Here is a 15265-nt window from a genome sequence, read left to right as displayed (position 1 = left end):
AACATGCTATTTGCTTGTTGTTTGCTTGTTTCTGGCTGAATTCACTTCCTTTTTATGCACGTGCAAAGATGTACCTTAGAACCCTCGCTACCGGAAGAGCCAGGAGATCCACGAGCACCAGTTGGGCCCATGGCACCAGGAGTACCACGTTCACCAGTGAAACCTCTCTCGCCCTAAACAGAATGGGATTGAAACATTAGAGAACATCACAGAGGTAAAAATCGAACCATATTTTGCAATGGGAGCATATCTTAAGAAACTTACTCTTGGGCCACCACTGCCTGGGGGACCGACATCACCGGGAATACCCTGTCATAAAAAAAAACAAAGGAAAAGATATTAAAATAAAGAAAATATCCTCACATGTCATCAAACAGCAGTGTGATTACTGAACAGACTACATCAAATCTTTTTGTTATCATTGTATTGATTAGTAAGGGCGTCAAAAGTTACAAGGAGAAGGCAGGAGAATGGGGTTGAGAGGGAAATATAGATCAGCCATGATCGAATAGTAGAGCAGACTCAATGGGCCAAATGGTCTAATTCTGCTCCTATGTCTAAGGCTAGTGCACAATTGCACCATTACAAAACTGTAACAATCTCAACAGACTGGCATCTTCTTGGTGTAGAAATTTACATTCTTAAAATAAATAGTATTATTAATTTTCCTGCAATTTACCCTATAGAGGAAAACATTTGTTAATAGTTTTCCATAAATATACACATTCTCTGGTAACCAGAGAAGCCGTTTTAGAAAGTTATAAAGAAATGGGGATAGATACATCCCCTACAAAGGAACAAATGAGTTCTGTCAAATTAAACTAACAGCATTAATGTGATCCTATTTAATTTAATAGTTTCCATGTGTAGGATAAGACCACATAAAATGTAAGATTCCTTACGATCTGTTGTCAATGTTTCTATAAGCTTGAGCTGCACCAAAAATATCTGTGGACTATACAAATAGTGACTGCCAAAATGCTACCAATTTTACGCAAATACATGTTGCTGTCAAGGTACCAACCTGTTCACCACTCTTTCCGGATTCACCTGCAGCACCTGCAGGACCAGGCAGACCCTAGAGAAAGCAAATCAAGATGTTATGTGCGAATAATTAAGTAAAGCAATGCATTGATCATTAGAAAAATTCTTAAATCCTTAAATTCTTAGTATGATTTAATCTTTATACCTGGAAGCCAGGTGACCCGGACATTCCTTGTTCGCCTCTCTCACCGGAGGGGCCCTGTGAAAAAAGTTGCAGGTTACAAGTGCAGATTATGTCTCTGTATAATAGTTTATTCATTCCCTGCCTTGTTAACAATAGTGACTGGGTACCCAATTTTGCATGCATTACAAGAAACAAACAATATATATATATAATTCTGGCATAAATAGAAACAGTATTATCTTCTCAGTGCTTTCTAAGCCATTAACTTAAATGCTGGAGTTGCCTCTTTTATCGTATTAAATATTATTATTTTAATTGATTCGATGTTTTCACATTTTACTTACAGCGGGTCCAGATGCACCGGGAGCACCACTTTCACCCTCTTTGCCAGGAAGACCCTAAAATTTGGGAAAAAAAAGGTTTCTTTCATTACACCTGTCCATGACGACCAAATGTTGCCAACTAAAGTTTTGATACAGGAATGTTGAATTCCCAATGTATTTCTGCTAATACTTACCACCAAACCAGAGGGGCCACCGATACCTCTCTCACCAGTTTTACCACCCTCACCCTATGGGACAAAGAATATGATTCACAAGGTTATTGTAAACTTTTCATTTTCTTAACATAACCTGTTACCATTGACTCCAACTTCACAGGTTTATATTCAAAGGCTTCCACTCTAAATGGTCTGGTTTATTTTACTTTGCTACTGTTTCTTTGAAAAACAACCACTATTCATGAGCCTACAAACCACTGCTTCTGATAATGGTGGACAGGGATAAGCACCTAATGCTCATTAACCCCCCATATATTTTAACAGAAGGGTTGTCGTTAAGAAATTACAGATCTCAGTCTGTTGAAGTTAGCTTAGCTCCTCTCGCAGTACACAAATTATGTTCAGTGTTAGAAAAGGGGCTGACACTAGGTATGTCTATATGATACTAGGCATGTCAATCTCTACCCAAACGTGATGTAATTGTCTAAGGAACTGATGCACTACAATGCCGAGAACTGTATTCTACACTCTGTATCCTCCCCTTTGCTCCATCTACTTTATTGAGTTTGACTTGATTGTATCCGTGTATGGTACAACTGTTCTGTTTGGATAGCATGCAAAACAAGGCTCTTTACTGCACCTCGATGCACGTGACAATAATAAACCTAAACCTTTGAAGCTGTACCTATCAGCAGTGGATTGCTTTCTGCCAAACCTGCTGCATCAGATTCTAATACATCTGTCAAATTTAATACTATGCAAGTTCAGTTGTCATTCACTGTGATTTTCATACTTACAGCAGCACCCTTGGGACCAGGGAAGCCCATCACACCAGGTTGACCTCTTTGACCAGCAGCACCGGGTAGTCCAGGACGTCCATCTTGACCAGTTGAACCCTATTAAGGTCGAGAGTAAGGTTGAGTGTTGAGTTAACGTTGAGTGCAAGTTATTGACAAATCCCAATTGCCATGAACATGATACAGAGATGTCCTCAGTGGAAATACATACTACATCAATATTCAGTGCTTATGCAATGCAATTTAAGTTTAAAATACAATGTCAATTATTTTTTGTTTAGTTTAATTTAGAGATAGTTGAAATTTTATTTCCGTTTTCTCTGCTTGACGACAAATTAGTATGGATTCTGTATTCAGCTTAAAACAATTTTCAGAGAACATTAATACTTACAGAGGGACCGGATTTGCCATCAGCACCGGGACTGCCAGGGCTACCAGTCAGACCCTAAAACACAAATGGCAATTAATATGGCACTTTTACAGATCTAACTTGTCAGACATTGAACCACAGCTATGGAAGACCAATGGGATATTAAATAATATATCTGGATTTCAAGCCAGACAAATGTCTCCCACTCTTCAAATCATGTCTTATAACCTTATATGTCAACCCTGAACAGAAGCAAACACTACAACATGTAATCAAATAGGATACCAGTTTTTTGTTTAAGTTAATAAACCTCTAACAACACATTAAATAGGGATATATTTCAATCACACTATTACTTATCAGCTTCCAAACAGTGGTCAAATACAGTGTTATACAATCTCAAAGACCAATTATGCTTCTTTCAACAGATATTACCAATCTTCAATTGTAATGCTTAATAAATTTTATGTTTCTTTCCCTTGCAGTGCATTCAATGGCTTGTACCAAACACATTAAGCTAACTTGATGAAACATGCAATGTTTCTGTATGCAAAAAGAAATGCTAGTTGTTCCTCAATTTGCCAATTTTAACAACTTTTGAATTACATCTGTTTTGTCTGCAATTTTGAAGAGATTATCGATGATACATATCTTTTTTTTTGACAAATAAGCTACAAATAGTCTAGATAATGTTCTTAGTATGAGTAAACTCTGTAAAGGAAGACATTGTTCCAAGGATAACACCGTGGTATTGTCCTCAGTGATGGCTTCTGGTACATTGCTTAGACAACGAGCTCTGTAGCTCAGCTTCAGGTGAGACTCACCCTTGTGCCTGTCAGGCCAGGCTCGCCGGTGCGACCAGTTTCACCAGTAGCACCTTTGGAACCAGCAGGTCCAGGACCGCCTCGTTCACCAGAAATACCCTAGAATAGAAAGCAAGCATTATCAGATGAGTTCAAAGGAACAAAGTGCAATCAAGATCAAAACTGAAGAGCTTGAGTAACAGTAACATACCTTGGCACCACTAAGACCCTCAGAACCAGGGAAACCACGATTTCCAGTAGATCCCTACAAGGCAATGAAAGACAAATGAAGCAAGATCGTTCGGAGCTGGGAAACATTTGATGCTAATTTTATGAATGAAAGCAATATACAACTTACACGTTCTCCAGTGACACCTGGGAGACCCTGAACGCCACTCTCACCACGACCACCTCTCTTGCCTTCCTCTCCGGCTGGGCCAGGTGCACCTTGAGGACCACCAATACCCTGGAAAATAGTACATGTAATCAGTGGTCAGGCCACTGGAGCAAACCATCTCTCTATGTTCCAGAATTTGATCACATTCCTAATTAAAACTTAAATACCAATAAGTACAGAAAGCACATGATGTACACTTACAGATTCGCCCTTTATACCAGCTTCACCCTTTGAACCGGGTGCACCAGAATCACCCTGAAGTACAAAAAAAGGGTAAATGTCAGGCGGTTACAAACGATGCACCCTCATTTAATGATGATGATTACATTCTGACTTTAGCTCAGAAATTCAGTAGAGAATTTCTATTGTCCTGCCCTGCATCCCATAGAAAATGTACAGAACTTCTGAAGAAGGGATATAGTTGTTTCCAGCTTTGTCCATAATTAACTTGCTTGAATTGCAGTAGGGAAACAATCTAAAAATATCCGGTTCCTTTTAGCTATTAGAAGCTGAATTCAACAATGTGCATTGATCAGTGGTGTGAAGATTAAATAAAAACCTGGTATTACTTTATGTATTTTCAAAATAAAATTTGATACTATGTCTCTATGTGTTATCTTATTGATAAAATAATAATTGCCAGAATTAATGTTGTTTATATTCATTTTCTACATACAAGAGATACATTGCAGCAAAATTGGGTTTGTAAGATTGCTTTTGATGCTAACACATATTAGATTTTAGTGTCAGTGTATGATTGGAGACATTGTGAAAAGTACCATCCCAGGAACTACCAGAACCATAAGCAACCTAATAGGACGAGTCCGAACTCCTCCACACTACCCTGGGTAACTCAATATTTACAATGGTGCAAACATTCATTCATATGGATTCAGAAGCGACTTACATTGTTACCCTTAGGGCCAGTAGATCCGACAACACCTTGTGGGCCACTTGGTCCTCTTGGGCCAGGGAAACCAGGAGCACCAGAAATGCCAGGAGCACCCTAGTACCCAAAGAGACAAACAGTCAGTCAATGTCATTCTAAGTAACCGGAGAGAAATCCACTTTACCAAAATATCAATGTTTTAAAATATGCTCGGAAGCTTTAAAAAGTGCACTACTGTACAAATCTTGCTACTAATCTGTGTAAGAAGTTAACAGTAAAAAATGATCAAAGAGATAGATACGTAGGAGTAGTAGGCAAATGAAATAAAATGATGTGCGATATTCACAACTTAAGAGTCTTGGCATCGGAAGGTGTGGCTGCTCATAGTCGACTAAAACTGAGACTAAGAAAATAGTGCTATTGCAGATAGAAGGTGGTAGGGGTGGAAGTGACAGGAGGAGATGAGGTCACAAAGGGATTGAAGAACAAGGATGAAAGTTTCAAACAGGCTAATGCAGTGAATTCAAGGACAATGGATAAATGGTGCTGGATGCGAATGAGGGCTCAGGCACTAAAGTTCTTGATATCCTCGATTTTATGGAAGATTGAACATTGGATACAGCCAGAAGTGCATCGCACAGGTCAAGACTGGAAATAACAGACTGGAGATGGTGGGGTTTAGCAGAAGATGATCTGTGGAAAGGGAAGTTAGATGCTGCCACAGAGGTGGAAGTAGGCCATAACACTGATGTATGATTGAAACTCCTCTAATGTTAAGTATGATACCATGGTGGCAATCTAGTTCAGCTTTGGACAAATGTCAGGGAGTAGGATGGCTGGAGAATGGCAGAGACTTGGACAGCACTTGATTTGAGAGGTAGATTATACAATTAATGTTATACTCACAACTACACCTTTGGAACCAGGAGCACCATCACTACCAGAGCTGCCCTAAAAAAGGTAAAAACAAAGAGTACATGAAGGAGTACATTAGCAATGTAAGCATTATAAACATTATGTTACACTGTTTGACACTTCTTGGATTTTTGATCCAGATACTTACAGGGGCACCAGTTGGGCCAGCAGGTCCAGGGTTTCCAGCTTCACCACGAGCACCAGTAGAACCATCAGCACCACGACCACCAGCAGGGCCAGCTTCACCCTAAGCCAGAGCAACAATGGTATTTTAACTCAACGTGAGGTTTCGCCGATGATCAGTGTTACAATGGCAAACAGCACTGACAGGATTACATGCTGTGCTAAAGTAGCAATTGGCGTCTGGTTTTGTCCCTTGAAGCTGGCAAGGCAAGATATTTCTCAAAGGTAAATATCTCAAATAATTAGAGTTATGCAAAATTAAGAGCATGTGTCAGAAAAGTGTCAGGGTGCAGAGATCATTTACAGACTTGGGTTTAGGCATCAATTGATGGCTCTGCAGTTTGGGCCACAAAAATAGCAAAAATTGCATTTACTATGAGCCAATCTTGATGAAATAAATAACGGATGGGGCTTATTTCTTACAGAAATACTCTTGTTAAATTATGAATTGGTGTACTGTTACCCAATTCTAAGATAATCTTACTATAAAAGATAGTAACTACATTTTTATGTACCTATGAACCCTATTCACTATCTCCATTGGACCACTGGTTTTAATCAGACAAATGTCCAAAACTAGCTTGTTATGCTTAAATGAAGAACTTGCTCCTTTATTCCTAGATTAGAGCAGTTGGCTTTCACTTTGAGCACGCCATGCTGCTGGTTCCTGACATCTAAAATGTCTTCTCAGATGGATGTACCATTGAAATTGAAGTTTGGATGCTCAGCCTAACGTGGATTTTGTGTTGAGCCTATGCAACTCCAGATGAATCCCTCCCGCCAGACTTCAATGCTTTAATGAATTCAACAGAGATGGGAATTTGTTTAAGTCAATAGAACCCTCTTTGTGTAAAAACAAGTAGATGTCCTTGGACTATCAAATCTAGCAGTAAACACCTAAGCACATGTTGGATTTCCCACTTCCCTATGACTGAAAAAAATGAGTCAGTCATGAAAGTGTCGTCATGATGCCATGCAAACATGAGTAAATAAGAGTCTGTTTCAGGGTGCAGAGGGATCATTTCCAGAGTTTGGTTTATGTGTCGATTGGGCCTCAGAAGTAGCAAAGGTTGTTGTCAAATGGCGGTGTTCCTTGAATGCAAACCTACCTTAGTACCAATAGCACCAGGGAACCCAGGAGAACCAGCAGGACCAACAGCACCCTGAAAGACAAGATTTTTGATCATTTTCCAAACAGGTAAAAAAAGTTACAGAGGGCATAAGAACAGCAGAAAGGATGGTTTCAGATACTTACAGGTGGACCAGATGATCCAGCTGAGCCATCATTACCACGAGAGCCCTGGAATAACGAAAGGAAGACTCATTTGTTACATTGATTCCAAACTGTTCAGAGTGGAGAGGCAGACATTTTCAAGTAGTTAAAATGTCAAGGCAAATCGTGTGGGTTATGTGATGAATTTACAGGTAAATTGAATACTCACAGCAGAACCACTAGCTCCAGGACGACCTCGCTCTCCAGCTACACCACGTGGACCCTGTGCATGGTAAAACATGGTGTTATTGCTATGTCATTTAGTACATATTAGAAATGTAACATCCTTTTGGTTAATGATTTGATACAAAATGTTTCACAACTCTTTGGAGCAATGATGATTAACTTTGATTAAAATGTACTGCCTTTGAATTTCTGTAGGATTCTCTTAATCTTTAGTTAAGTTTCAGGTGATCAGCAAAACCGTACCAAAAAAAAGGTGCATGATGGCTGGGTTTAGCCACTTGCAGAGTTTTGCTGAATTGACAAAGAATCTCATAGATTACTTAATAGGAATATTGTAGACTTTAATCTTGATTTGCTTTATGAAGCAAAATTTATATCACACTGGGCAATATTGCACTCTATGTACCTATTTTTTGCAACACAGAATTAGGTCACCCTAGTAAGTGGTTTACCATACAAATAAATGTTAATTTTCGCTCATATTCTATCCCAACATATGATGTGAAATCAGGAAAATGCACAACTTGCTTACCATTGCACCAGGAGTTCCATTTTCACCAGGAGAACCAGTCTCACCCTGTTGTAAATGGGATAAAAATCAATTAGTCAGCGGAATCATTGCAATGCAATAGTAGATGTTGTATGTACAGTTAGAAAGGAAAACAAAAGATCAATTAAACCATTGTTCCTTCTTCCTTTGAGTGGGAACATTACCTTGGGGCCAGCTGGTCCAGAGTCACCCTTAGAACCATCCAAACCGTTGAAACCCTGCGGACAAAGGGCAAAGTGATGAGAAATAAAGCTTGTGACATTCTTGCCAATTAATTTTTCATTCTGAATGTAAAACACATTTCTCATGCATTACAAAAGCAAGTACTTCTCGCTATAGTTTGTTTAAGTTGCAAGGTTGGACTCACTCTGTGTCCTTTGATTCCTGGCAATCCAGGGGTTCCAGGGAAACCACGAGCGCCCTAGAGATGTAACAAATGTTTGGTGAAATCAGCCAAGCATTGGATTATTTTTTTAAAATTGTATCGGCTAATGAACAGGTAATATTTTTTTTGTTCAACTGTTTTTCTCAATGAACAAAACTATGCAAGGCTTGTGTCTCTCATTTCAAATTAAACACACGACAGTGGGAGGGGGTCAAGCATTACGTATCGTGGGGAAGTTGAGTTGACGTTCAATGAGTGTCAACAGCGAGTCGGTTACCTGAGGGCCAGGAGCACCACGGTCACCGGGACGACCAGCCTTGCCATGTTCACCCTGTCGAGGAAAGAAACCAGTGCAGCCATTGTTAAAAGGCAGAAGAAATTAAAGCAGAACATTGTAAGTGAAAGAGGGACAAACGTCTGATAGATATGGATGTGGCTTTTATGAATTAAGCCTTATAGCATTATCTAGTATGTATAATGATCAGAGTCAAACTTTATTGTATCAGTGTCAATAATGAACTACAGTTCAACAATCAAAAATGTTAGATTTGATTCTATGTTCAAAATCATGTATGCTATTATTGGTAAAATACTACTTATTTACATGGTTTGTCTAATACCCAAAGGGCAGTTGATGAGCATGTGCATAAAGTACTTTGGCCACTTACATCATCACCATTCTTGCCGGGAGGACCACCTGGACCATGTGGACCCATTGGACCCTGAAAAGGTTAAAAATATTCAATTAGGAAGATCAAAACACAGAAACCAAAAGCAGGATGTGTGTTACAGATGGTCAGAGCCAAGAGCAATCTCTATAATAACTCGATAGGCAACGAAAGCAGAAAAGGCTGCAGTTGCTGGGATCTGGGAGAAAAACAGCGTGTCGGAGAAACTCAGCGGGTCAAGTAGCATCTGTGGAGGAAAGAGATATGTCGAGGTTTTGCCTCAGGTAAATGGTGTCTGAAAGCATACATTTGTTTAGGTAGCATTGTTAAGGATGAAGCACGAGGTTAAAATGGTGTCGATGTTTTGAAGCAATGGTAGTTCGATAGCAAATGGAAATAGGAGAATATTTTTACGGAATACTTACAGGTGCACCTGCTTCACCAGGTTCGCCTTGGTGTCCTTGGAAACCTTGAGGGCCCTAAAGAGTAAACATAGACAAAAACACATTATTAAACATCACCCTTGGATATACTCAAAATTAGCGTTATTTTCAATAAAGTTCCACACCCAAAATGTATCCTTGGTTAGTAATGCTAAACCTGGCAGTGGCTGAGTTTTACATTTCACTTCCAAATTTCAGTTTGATCCAAGTAAGAGGGGCAAAGTTTCAAGGAGATGTACAGGGCAAGTTTTATTTTATACACAAAGTAGAGGATGGCTGGATGGCACTGCAGGAGAGGTGGTGGAGGCAGATAGGATAGTGGTACTTAAGAGGTTTTAAGATGGGCACATGAAGATGCAGGGGATGGAAGGGTATAGATCAGGCGTGGGCAGAAAACGTTAGTTTATCTTGGCATGATGTTTGGCATAGACATTGTAGGCTGAAGGTGCTGTCCCTGTGTGTTCTATGAACACTATGGAAATGAATTTCAGAAGAAGATAACAATGCAGGTTTGCCACTATACAATATGGGGGATGTTATCATCAAGGATTGGGGGTAGCTTTTTACAGCATACATGTAAGATAGCAACTTTTTTAACATTCACTTTATTAAGTGTTAAAGGCGTTTTGGGTAGTTTGATAGCAAGCAATATTTGAGGAACTTTACTGTTTTGTGTACTTACAGGTGCTCCACCTGTGCCGGGAGCTCCTCTGGGACCCGCTGGACCCTGTAACAATAAAGCAAACATTGCATTATTCACGCATCCACACTTCTAACTTTCTATTGTGAAGATACTCGCAACATTAACCAAACCAAAGACATACCCACCACAATTATCCTCATAGATCAAAAGTCCAAGCATCTGACTATTTAAAAGATCATATTAATATCTCTGTTAATATCATTTAAACTTTTTTTCTTTCATTTTAATGATAGTTTTCTGTATTTTAGTCTCAGTAAATGTCATTTAATTTTTTGCTTTGAGAAAGTCAAAACTGCAAAAAAGGTTATGTGGGGGAATGTGACATTTGATCTTTGACAAAATACACATGGGAGTATTAGAAATCAATCAGAGACCACATCTTCCATTCATTTTGATTGAAGTCAATAGAAGTGAATGCAGAGAGGTAAGTGTTACTAGTGGCTAACAGATGTACACCCATCTAGTGCTAGCAATCAAAGGGGAATGTTGTCCCCATTTACTTAATTGATGAAATATTTTGAGCAATCGATGAGAAATATTTCCCCATTTTACTTAATCGATAAAATATTGTGTTTAATCGGACGTTCATTGAATGGAATAAATAAGCAAGGGTCTCACCATTGGACCAGGCATTGGAATTCCACCAGATGTTTTCTCACTGTAGCCACCATCATAGCCACCGCTCATTTGAGGGAGGAAGTTCTGAAAGAGAGCAGAGCCAAATTAGCTGCTTGGCACCTGTCAAATGTATTGCAAATCATTCAAAGGTTGGTTTCGTACTTGGTTTAGGTCGAAAATCGCGATGGATAGAGTTACTTACTCCGCCAAGGCCAGCTGTTCCAGGAAGGCCAGGTGCACCGGGTGGGCCATCTCTGCCGGGAGTTCCTGGAATTCCATCTCTTCCTGATAATCCTGGAAGTCCCTAAAATACAAAGGTAAATATGCTTGTCGTTAAAGATCACAATGGTATGTACATTAATCCATCCTTGCTGCATGTTACTAGTTGGGCAACACTCTTTGTCGCTTGCTGTTCACTTTCCTTTTCATGTGTTCCCAGTATTTAAATCCATTCCAACTTTGAAAGGAAGGAGGGAATGTAGGAACCAGTGGAGGCCATTCATCCCTTCAAGTCTGCACTATCATTCACATAGATTAATGTAGATTGGTATCTTCACTCCATCTAAGTTATTGGCTCTGTATCCCTCAAGGCCATGCCTGGCATATATCCATGATGTGTGGTTTTCAATCATCTTGCTCTCCTAACTTCAATAGCTTTTTACTCAATCCCACCAATCTTTGAGTGAAAAAGTGATCCCCACAAAATGTCATGGCTCTAATTTTAAAATTCTGCTTTCTGTTCCGTGATTCCCGGTGCTAGATGTTTCTCTCTATGTATTGTATCATTATCCTCAATATTTTTAATGCAGCAAAATAGTCAAATTTTTGAAGAAACACTCATATTTACCCTGTCTCCCTTAGTGCCAGTTTCTCCCTTAGGGCCTTCAGGTCCCTGGGAAGAAAAAAAGTACAATATAATCATTAAAATTGAAAATAGCAATAATTATTAAGAGATTGTATTTTAGTTTCTTAATTTTGGAATTGAGTGCAGAACAAGGTGTCTTACCTGGATCCTTGGGCCAGTAGGATACTGAAAAATAACAACAAGTAGGTTAAGGAGTGGAAATTTAGTTAAGGGGAAGTTAAGTAAATTATTTTCATGTAATACAGAAATTAAAATGTTGTGCACTTACTGCTACTCCATCTTCTGCTGTGAAGAAAAGAAGTTGATTCCTTAGTAAATTGTTCCTCGTGCATAATTGATAATATTACAGTTATATATTTGGAATTAACAGATTATTTATTTAGTAGTAATACATTAGAGATGGAGAGCGGTGTCAGGAGAATTGTAATTTAATTGGTTCTGAGATTCCCTCCTGGTTTAAATTTAGTATGACATCACGGTTGACTCATTCAATTATGTCATTTTATATATCCAAATTAATACATCCAGCTCCCTAAAACGATTTAAACAAATCCCCCTTCTAAATCACGATCGAAAGAAAACTCACGTTCTTATTTTTAGAGGCGCATATTTAACAAAATAAACCTCGTTGTTGACTTCCCTTTTGCATGCAAGTGAAAGTACTACAGTTCTGAATTAATCTGAAAACATTCAACACCACTTTAAAATATCTCTACTAATTTAATACAAGGCGTGCATAATCAGTGCACTGGTTTGCTACGTTCTTTTTTTTGTGCTTTAATTCTTATTAACACAAAGCTCATTCTTTACAAGAATGTTCACTTCGAAAGATGCCAACTTTGCAGCATTCATTTAAATTCCATCGCTTCATTTGCCACCGTTACCACTCGGGTGTTTTTCGACCTCATGATGATAACATTACATTTTGTGGATGTGCGGGCCGGATTAAAAAGAGTCGAGAGATAGTTGGCACGAAAGTGCCTTAAAGCAATTGATCGGAGCCCCCCTGACACTGACCAAACAACCAAGCGTAAGAGAGGTCACACTTACGTCCTTGTTCGGGGCAGATGGGGCAACATTCTCCGAAGGGGATTTCAGCATTGGGGCAGTCGTTGGTTTCCTCGCAGATTATGTCGTCGCACAAGACCTGTCCACCGTCGCAGACGCAGATCTGACAAGGCTCAGGTTTCCAGATATCCTTATCGTGGTACGTTTGCCCATCCTTCATGCAGCCCCTTTCGTTGGCTACGAAACAAACACGGGGGTTTGAGTAAAACTGGCGACTGACTAGACTGTGCACCCTGGGATGCGCTAAAATACAACAACAACAACAAACCCGCCCCTCGCCTCCTGCATTGACACATCTCGGAAAACTAATAAACAGTGAACATTGTCATTGTGAACAGTGAATAGTGAACTTTCTTCAAAAGAAAGTGAACATAATGTAAAAATTATATATACTACAATTAAAAAGTCAGCAACCAAATTTTCTCAGAGATAACAACCAAGGTATTTGTGAATCAAGTTTTTAACCCAACAAATCTCAATGTTTTATGTTTCTCAATGTAGATTTGTTAAAATCTGATATTTTGAGCTACTCAATTTCGCTAACGTGCACTTATTTTTTTATTCTACTAAGTATATGTCATTAATAATAGCATCCAAGTACAGGGGAGCTAAGATTCAGCAGATGGCGCTTTAGCTCCATGTATGTATTACCAAGAGAACCAAATAGCCTTTCCTTCCTTCCAGTAAAATAGCACTGAATTGTGGTATTCAAAATCGAGGAACCCGTCGCAAATCAATTGAATGATGAATCTGACTTGAAACGTTGACCTGTTTCGGAATAATTGGATGTTGGTTTTACGTCCTTACGTTTTGTGGTGAAGGCGGTGGCGGGAATTTCAGTTCAGTTCAGTTTAGTTTATTGAGTTCAATAAAAGTTTGAGTTCCTAAACGAGCAATAGTGAGCATGTGGACTGCAGATGGCGCTGTTGAGCCGTGGTCCTGAACCACAGCCCCCAGCTGAGGGAACCGAGACATTGTGAGCGAACATCTGGAATACCTCTAGACCGGAGATTGTAATCTTTTCCTTTACACAGTTATAGTCTCTTGGCTTGAATGTTTAATATGGAGACTTTGGGAGTTGCTATTTGCAAGCAGGTTATACCAGACACAGATTTAGCATTTACTGCTGGATTTAGAACAACTTCGTGATCTAATCTGGACTCTCTGTCCTCTTTTTTTTTTGGTATCTGTTTAGATTTCCCTTTAAACACATTCTCAGTAGATCCGAGCGCAAAAAAAAAGTTGCTATTTTCTTTACGTTCGGGGAGCTCTACTTGTGCCAACTTCGCCACAAAGGATTTACCCCACACACCGTTAACGTCACACCCACTCAGAACGGGACAACTATCTCCACCAACTGACTACAATGCCCCTCAACCCTTCTTTCCCTTTTAGCGCAGATGAAAAGGCAAACGCCCATCACCTGTGCGCTAGCGTGCAATTACTTGGAATAATCGAACAATCACGAATTTATTATTATTAATTTTTTTTAACAGGCTATTCCCCAGGGATCATGAAACGCTTCCATAAATGAAAATGCATTCTAGTAAGCGATTCCCCACCACAATCGCGATTTATCTTGGGAGTTATCGGTGACTGACAAAACTCGACTGTTTGAAAACTGATACCAGAAGATATCTAAACTTCGCGCCCCACAGAATTGTCCACCACACTCTGCAAACCATTTCTCCCCATCGGAAACAATTAAAAACACCAACGCGCTTCAATCTCCAAGATTGCAAACTCTCAACACGCGAAGGCAGGTAGTTTTTGTTTTAGGGGGTTGAGGAGGGGGGGGGGGGGGGAGAGAGAGAGAGTGGTGTAAAGGGATAAGAAAGACAACAGCCACAAGAGAAAGAGGCAGCAAAACTCACCATCATCTTCTGCTTGACATCTCCCTACGACTAACGTTGCTGCAAGCAACAGCACAGTCCGAGTATCCACAAAGCTGAACATGTCTTATTCAGGCATGTAGACTCTTTGGGGTAAAAAGGGATTCTGTGTTAGCGGCCGGACATACAATTTCTGGTGTTGTGTAATTCCAAGCTTCAGCACGGAGCCCCAGCAGAAACTTCCTACTGTTCCGTTAGCAGACTGATGGCCCTTTTATGTGTGCCTTGGCTTTGGAGGTGTCAACGGGTGCCGCCCACCGCTGGCTGGTTTCTTTCACCGGCTGGAAAGAATTGGAGACCCCGCCCGCGGGAGGGTCCACGCTTCCATCCCATCCACTGATATTTACATAGACATGTTCATGGGCATTACATGACACTTGCATTCTTCCAATCAGGGGGGAAAGAGGCAATTCTGGACGGTGGAGTGAGCCGCCATGTGGTCATTGGACCAACGCATGGACTCCCCATGAATTCAATTTGATAGACCATAATTATATATATAAATATATATGGAGAAAAAAAACCGTTGAAGCCTATTCTTATGGAAGGAAAGGCGCATTGCAGCGGTTTTTTGGCTTAGTGTCAACGGGGGA

General features: G+C 39.8%; 1 protein-coding gene across 1 annotated transcript in view; it reads right to left on the bottom strand.

Annotated features, from left to right (window-relative positions):
• LOC144607481 (uncharacterized) overlaps positions 1-14860 on the bottom strand; it is a 31630-nt gene extending 16770 nt beyond the window's left edge. The window contains exons 1-32 of the mRNA XM_078424355.1: positions 14655-14860; positions 12763-12957; positions 11981-11997; positions 11854-11877; positions 11695-11739; positions 11050-11151; positions 10848-10931; positions 10209-10253; positions 9509-9562; positions 9084-9137; positions 8693-8746; positions 8398-8451; positions 8195-8248; positions 8013-8057; positions 7464-7517; positions 7277-7321; positions 7131-7184; positions 5987-6085; positions 5830-5874; positions 4942-5040; positions 4236-4289; positions 3996-4103; positions 3849-3902; positions 3659-3757; positions 2856-2909; positions 2465-2563; positions 1686-1739; positions 1513-1566; positions 1190-1243; positions 1025-1078; positions 265-309; positions 75-173 (exon numbers count right to left, since the gene is read on the bottom strand). Of these exons, the coding sequence (XP_078280481.1) occupies positions 75-173; positions 265-309; positions 1025-1078; positions 1190-1243; positions 1513-1566; positions 1686-1739; positions 2465-2563; positions 2856-2909; positions 3659-3757; positions 3849-3902; positions 3996-4103; positions 4236-4289; positions 4942-5040; positions 5830-5874; positions 5987-6085; positions 7131-7184; positions 7277-7321; positions 7464-7517; positions 8013-8057; positions 8195-8248; positions 8398-8451; positions 8693-8746; positions 9084-9137; positions 9509-9562; positions 10209-10253; positions 10848-10931; positions 11050-11151; positions 11695-11739; positions 11854-11877; positions 11981-11997; positions 12763-12957; positions 14655-14736 (2133 nt within the window). The 5' untranslated portion in view covers positions 14737-14860. The remainder of the gene's footprint in view (positions 1-74; positions 174-264; positions 310-1024; positions 1079-1189; positions 1244-1512; positions 1567-1685; positions 1740-2464; positions 2564-2855; positions 2910-3658; positions 3758-3848; positions 3903-3995; positions 4104-4235; positions 4290-4941; positions 5041-5829; positions 5875-5986; positions 6086-7130; positions 7185-7276; positions 7322-7463; positions 7518-8012; positions 8058-8194; positions 8249-8397; positions 8452-8692; positions 8747-9083; positions 9138-9508; positions 9563-10208; positions 10254-10847; positions 10932-11049; positions 11152-11694; positions 11740-11853; positions 11878-11980; positions 11998-12762; positions 12958-14654) is intronic.
• Positions 14861-15265: the final 405 nt, after the last annotated feature.

This window comes from Rhinoraja longicauda, chromosome 29, assembly GCF_053455715.1.
Source record: "Rhinoraja longicauda isolate Sanriku21f chromosome 29, sRhiLon1.1, whole genome shotgun sequence".
NCBI lineage: Eukaryota > Metazoa > Chordata > Chondrichthyes > Rajiformes > Arhynchobatidae > Rhinoraja > Rhinoraja longicauda.
The sequence above is the reverse complement of the archived record's forward strand: the minus strand, read 5'-3'. Positions and strand labels throughout refer to the sequence as shown.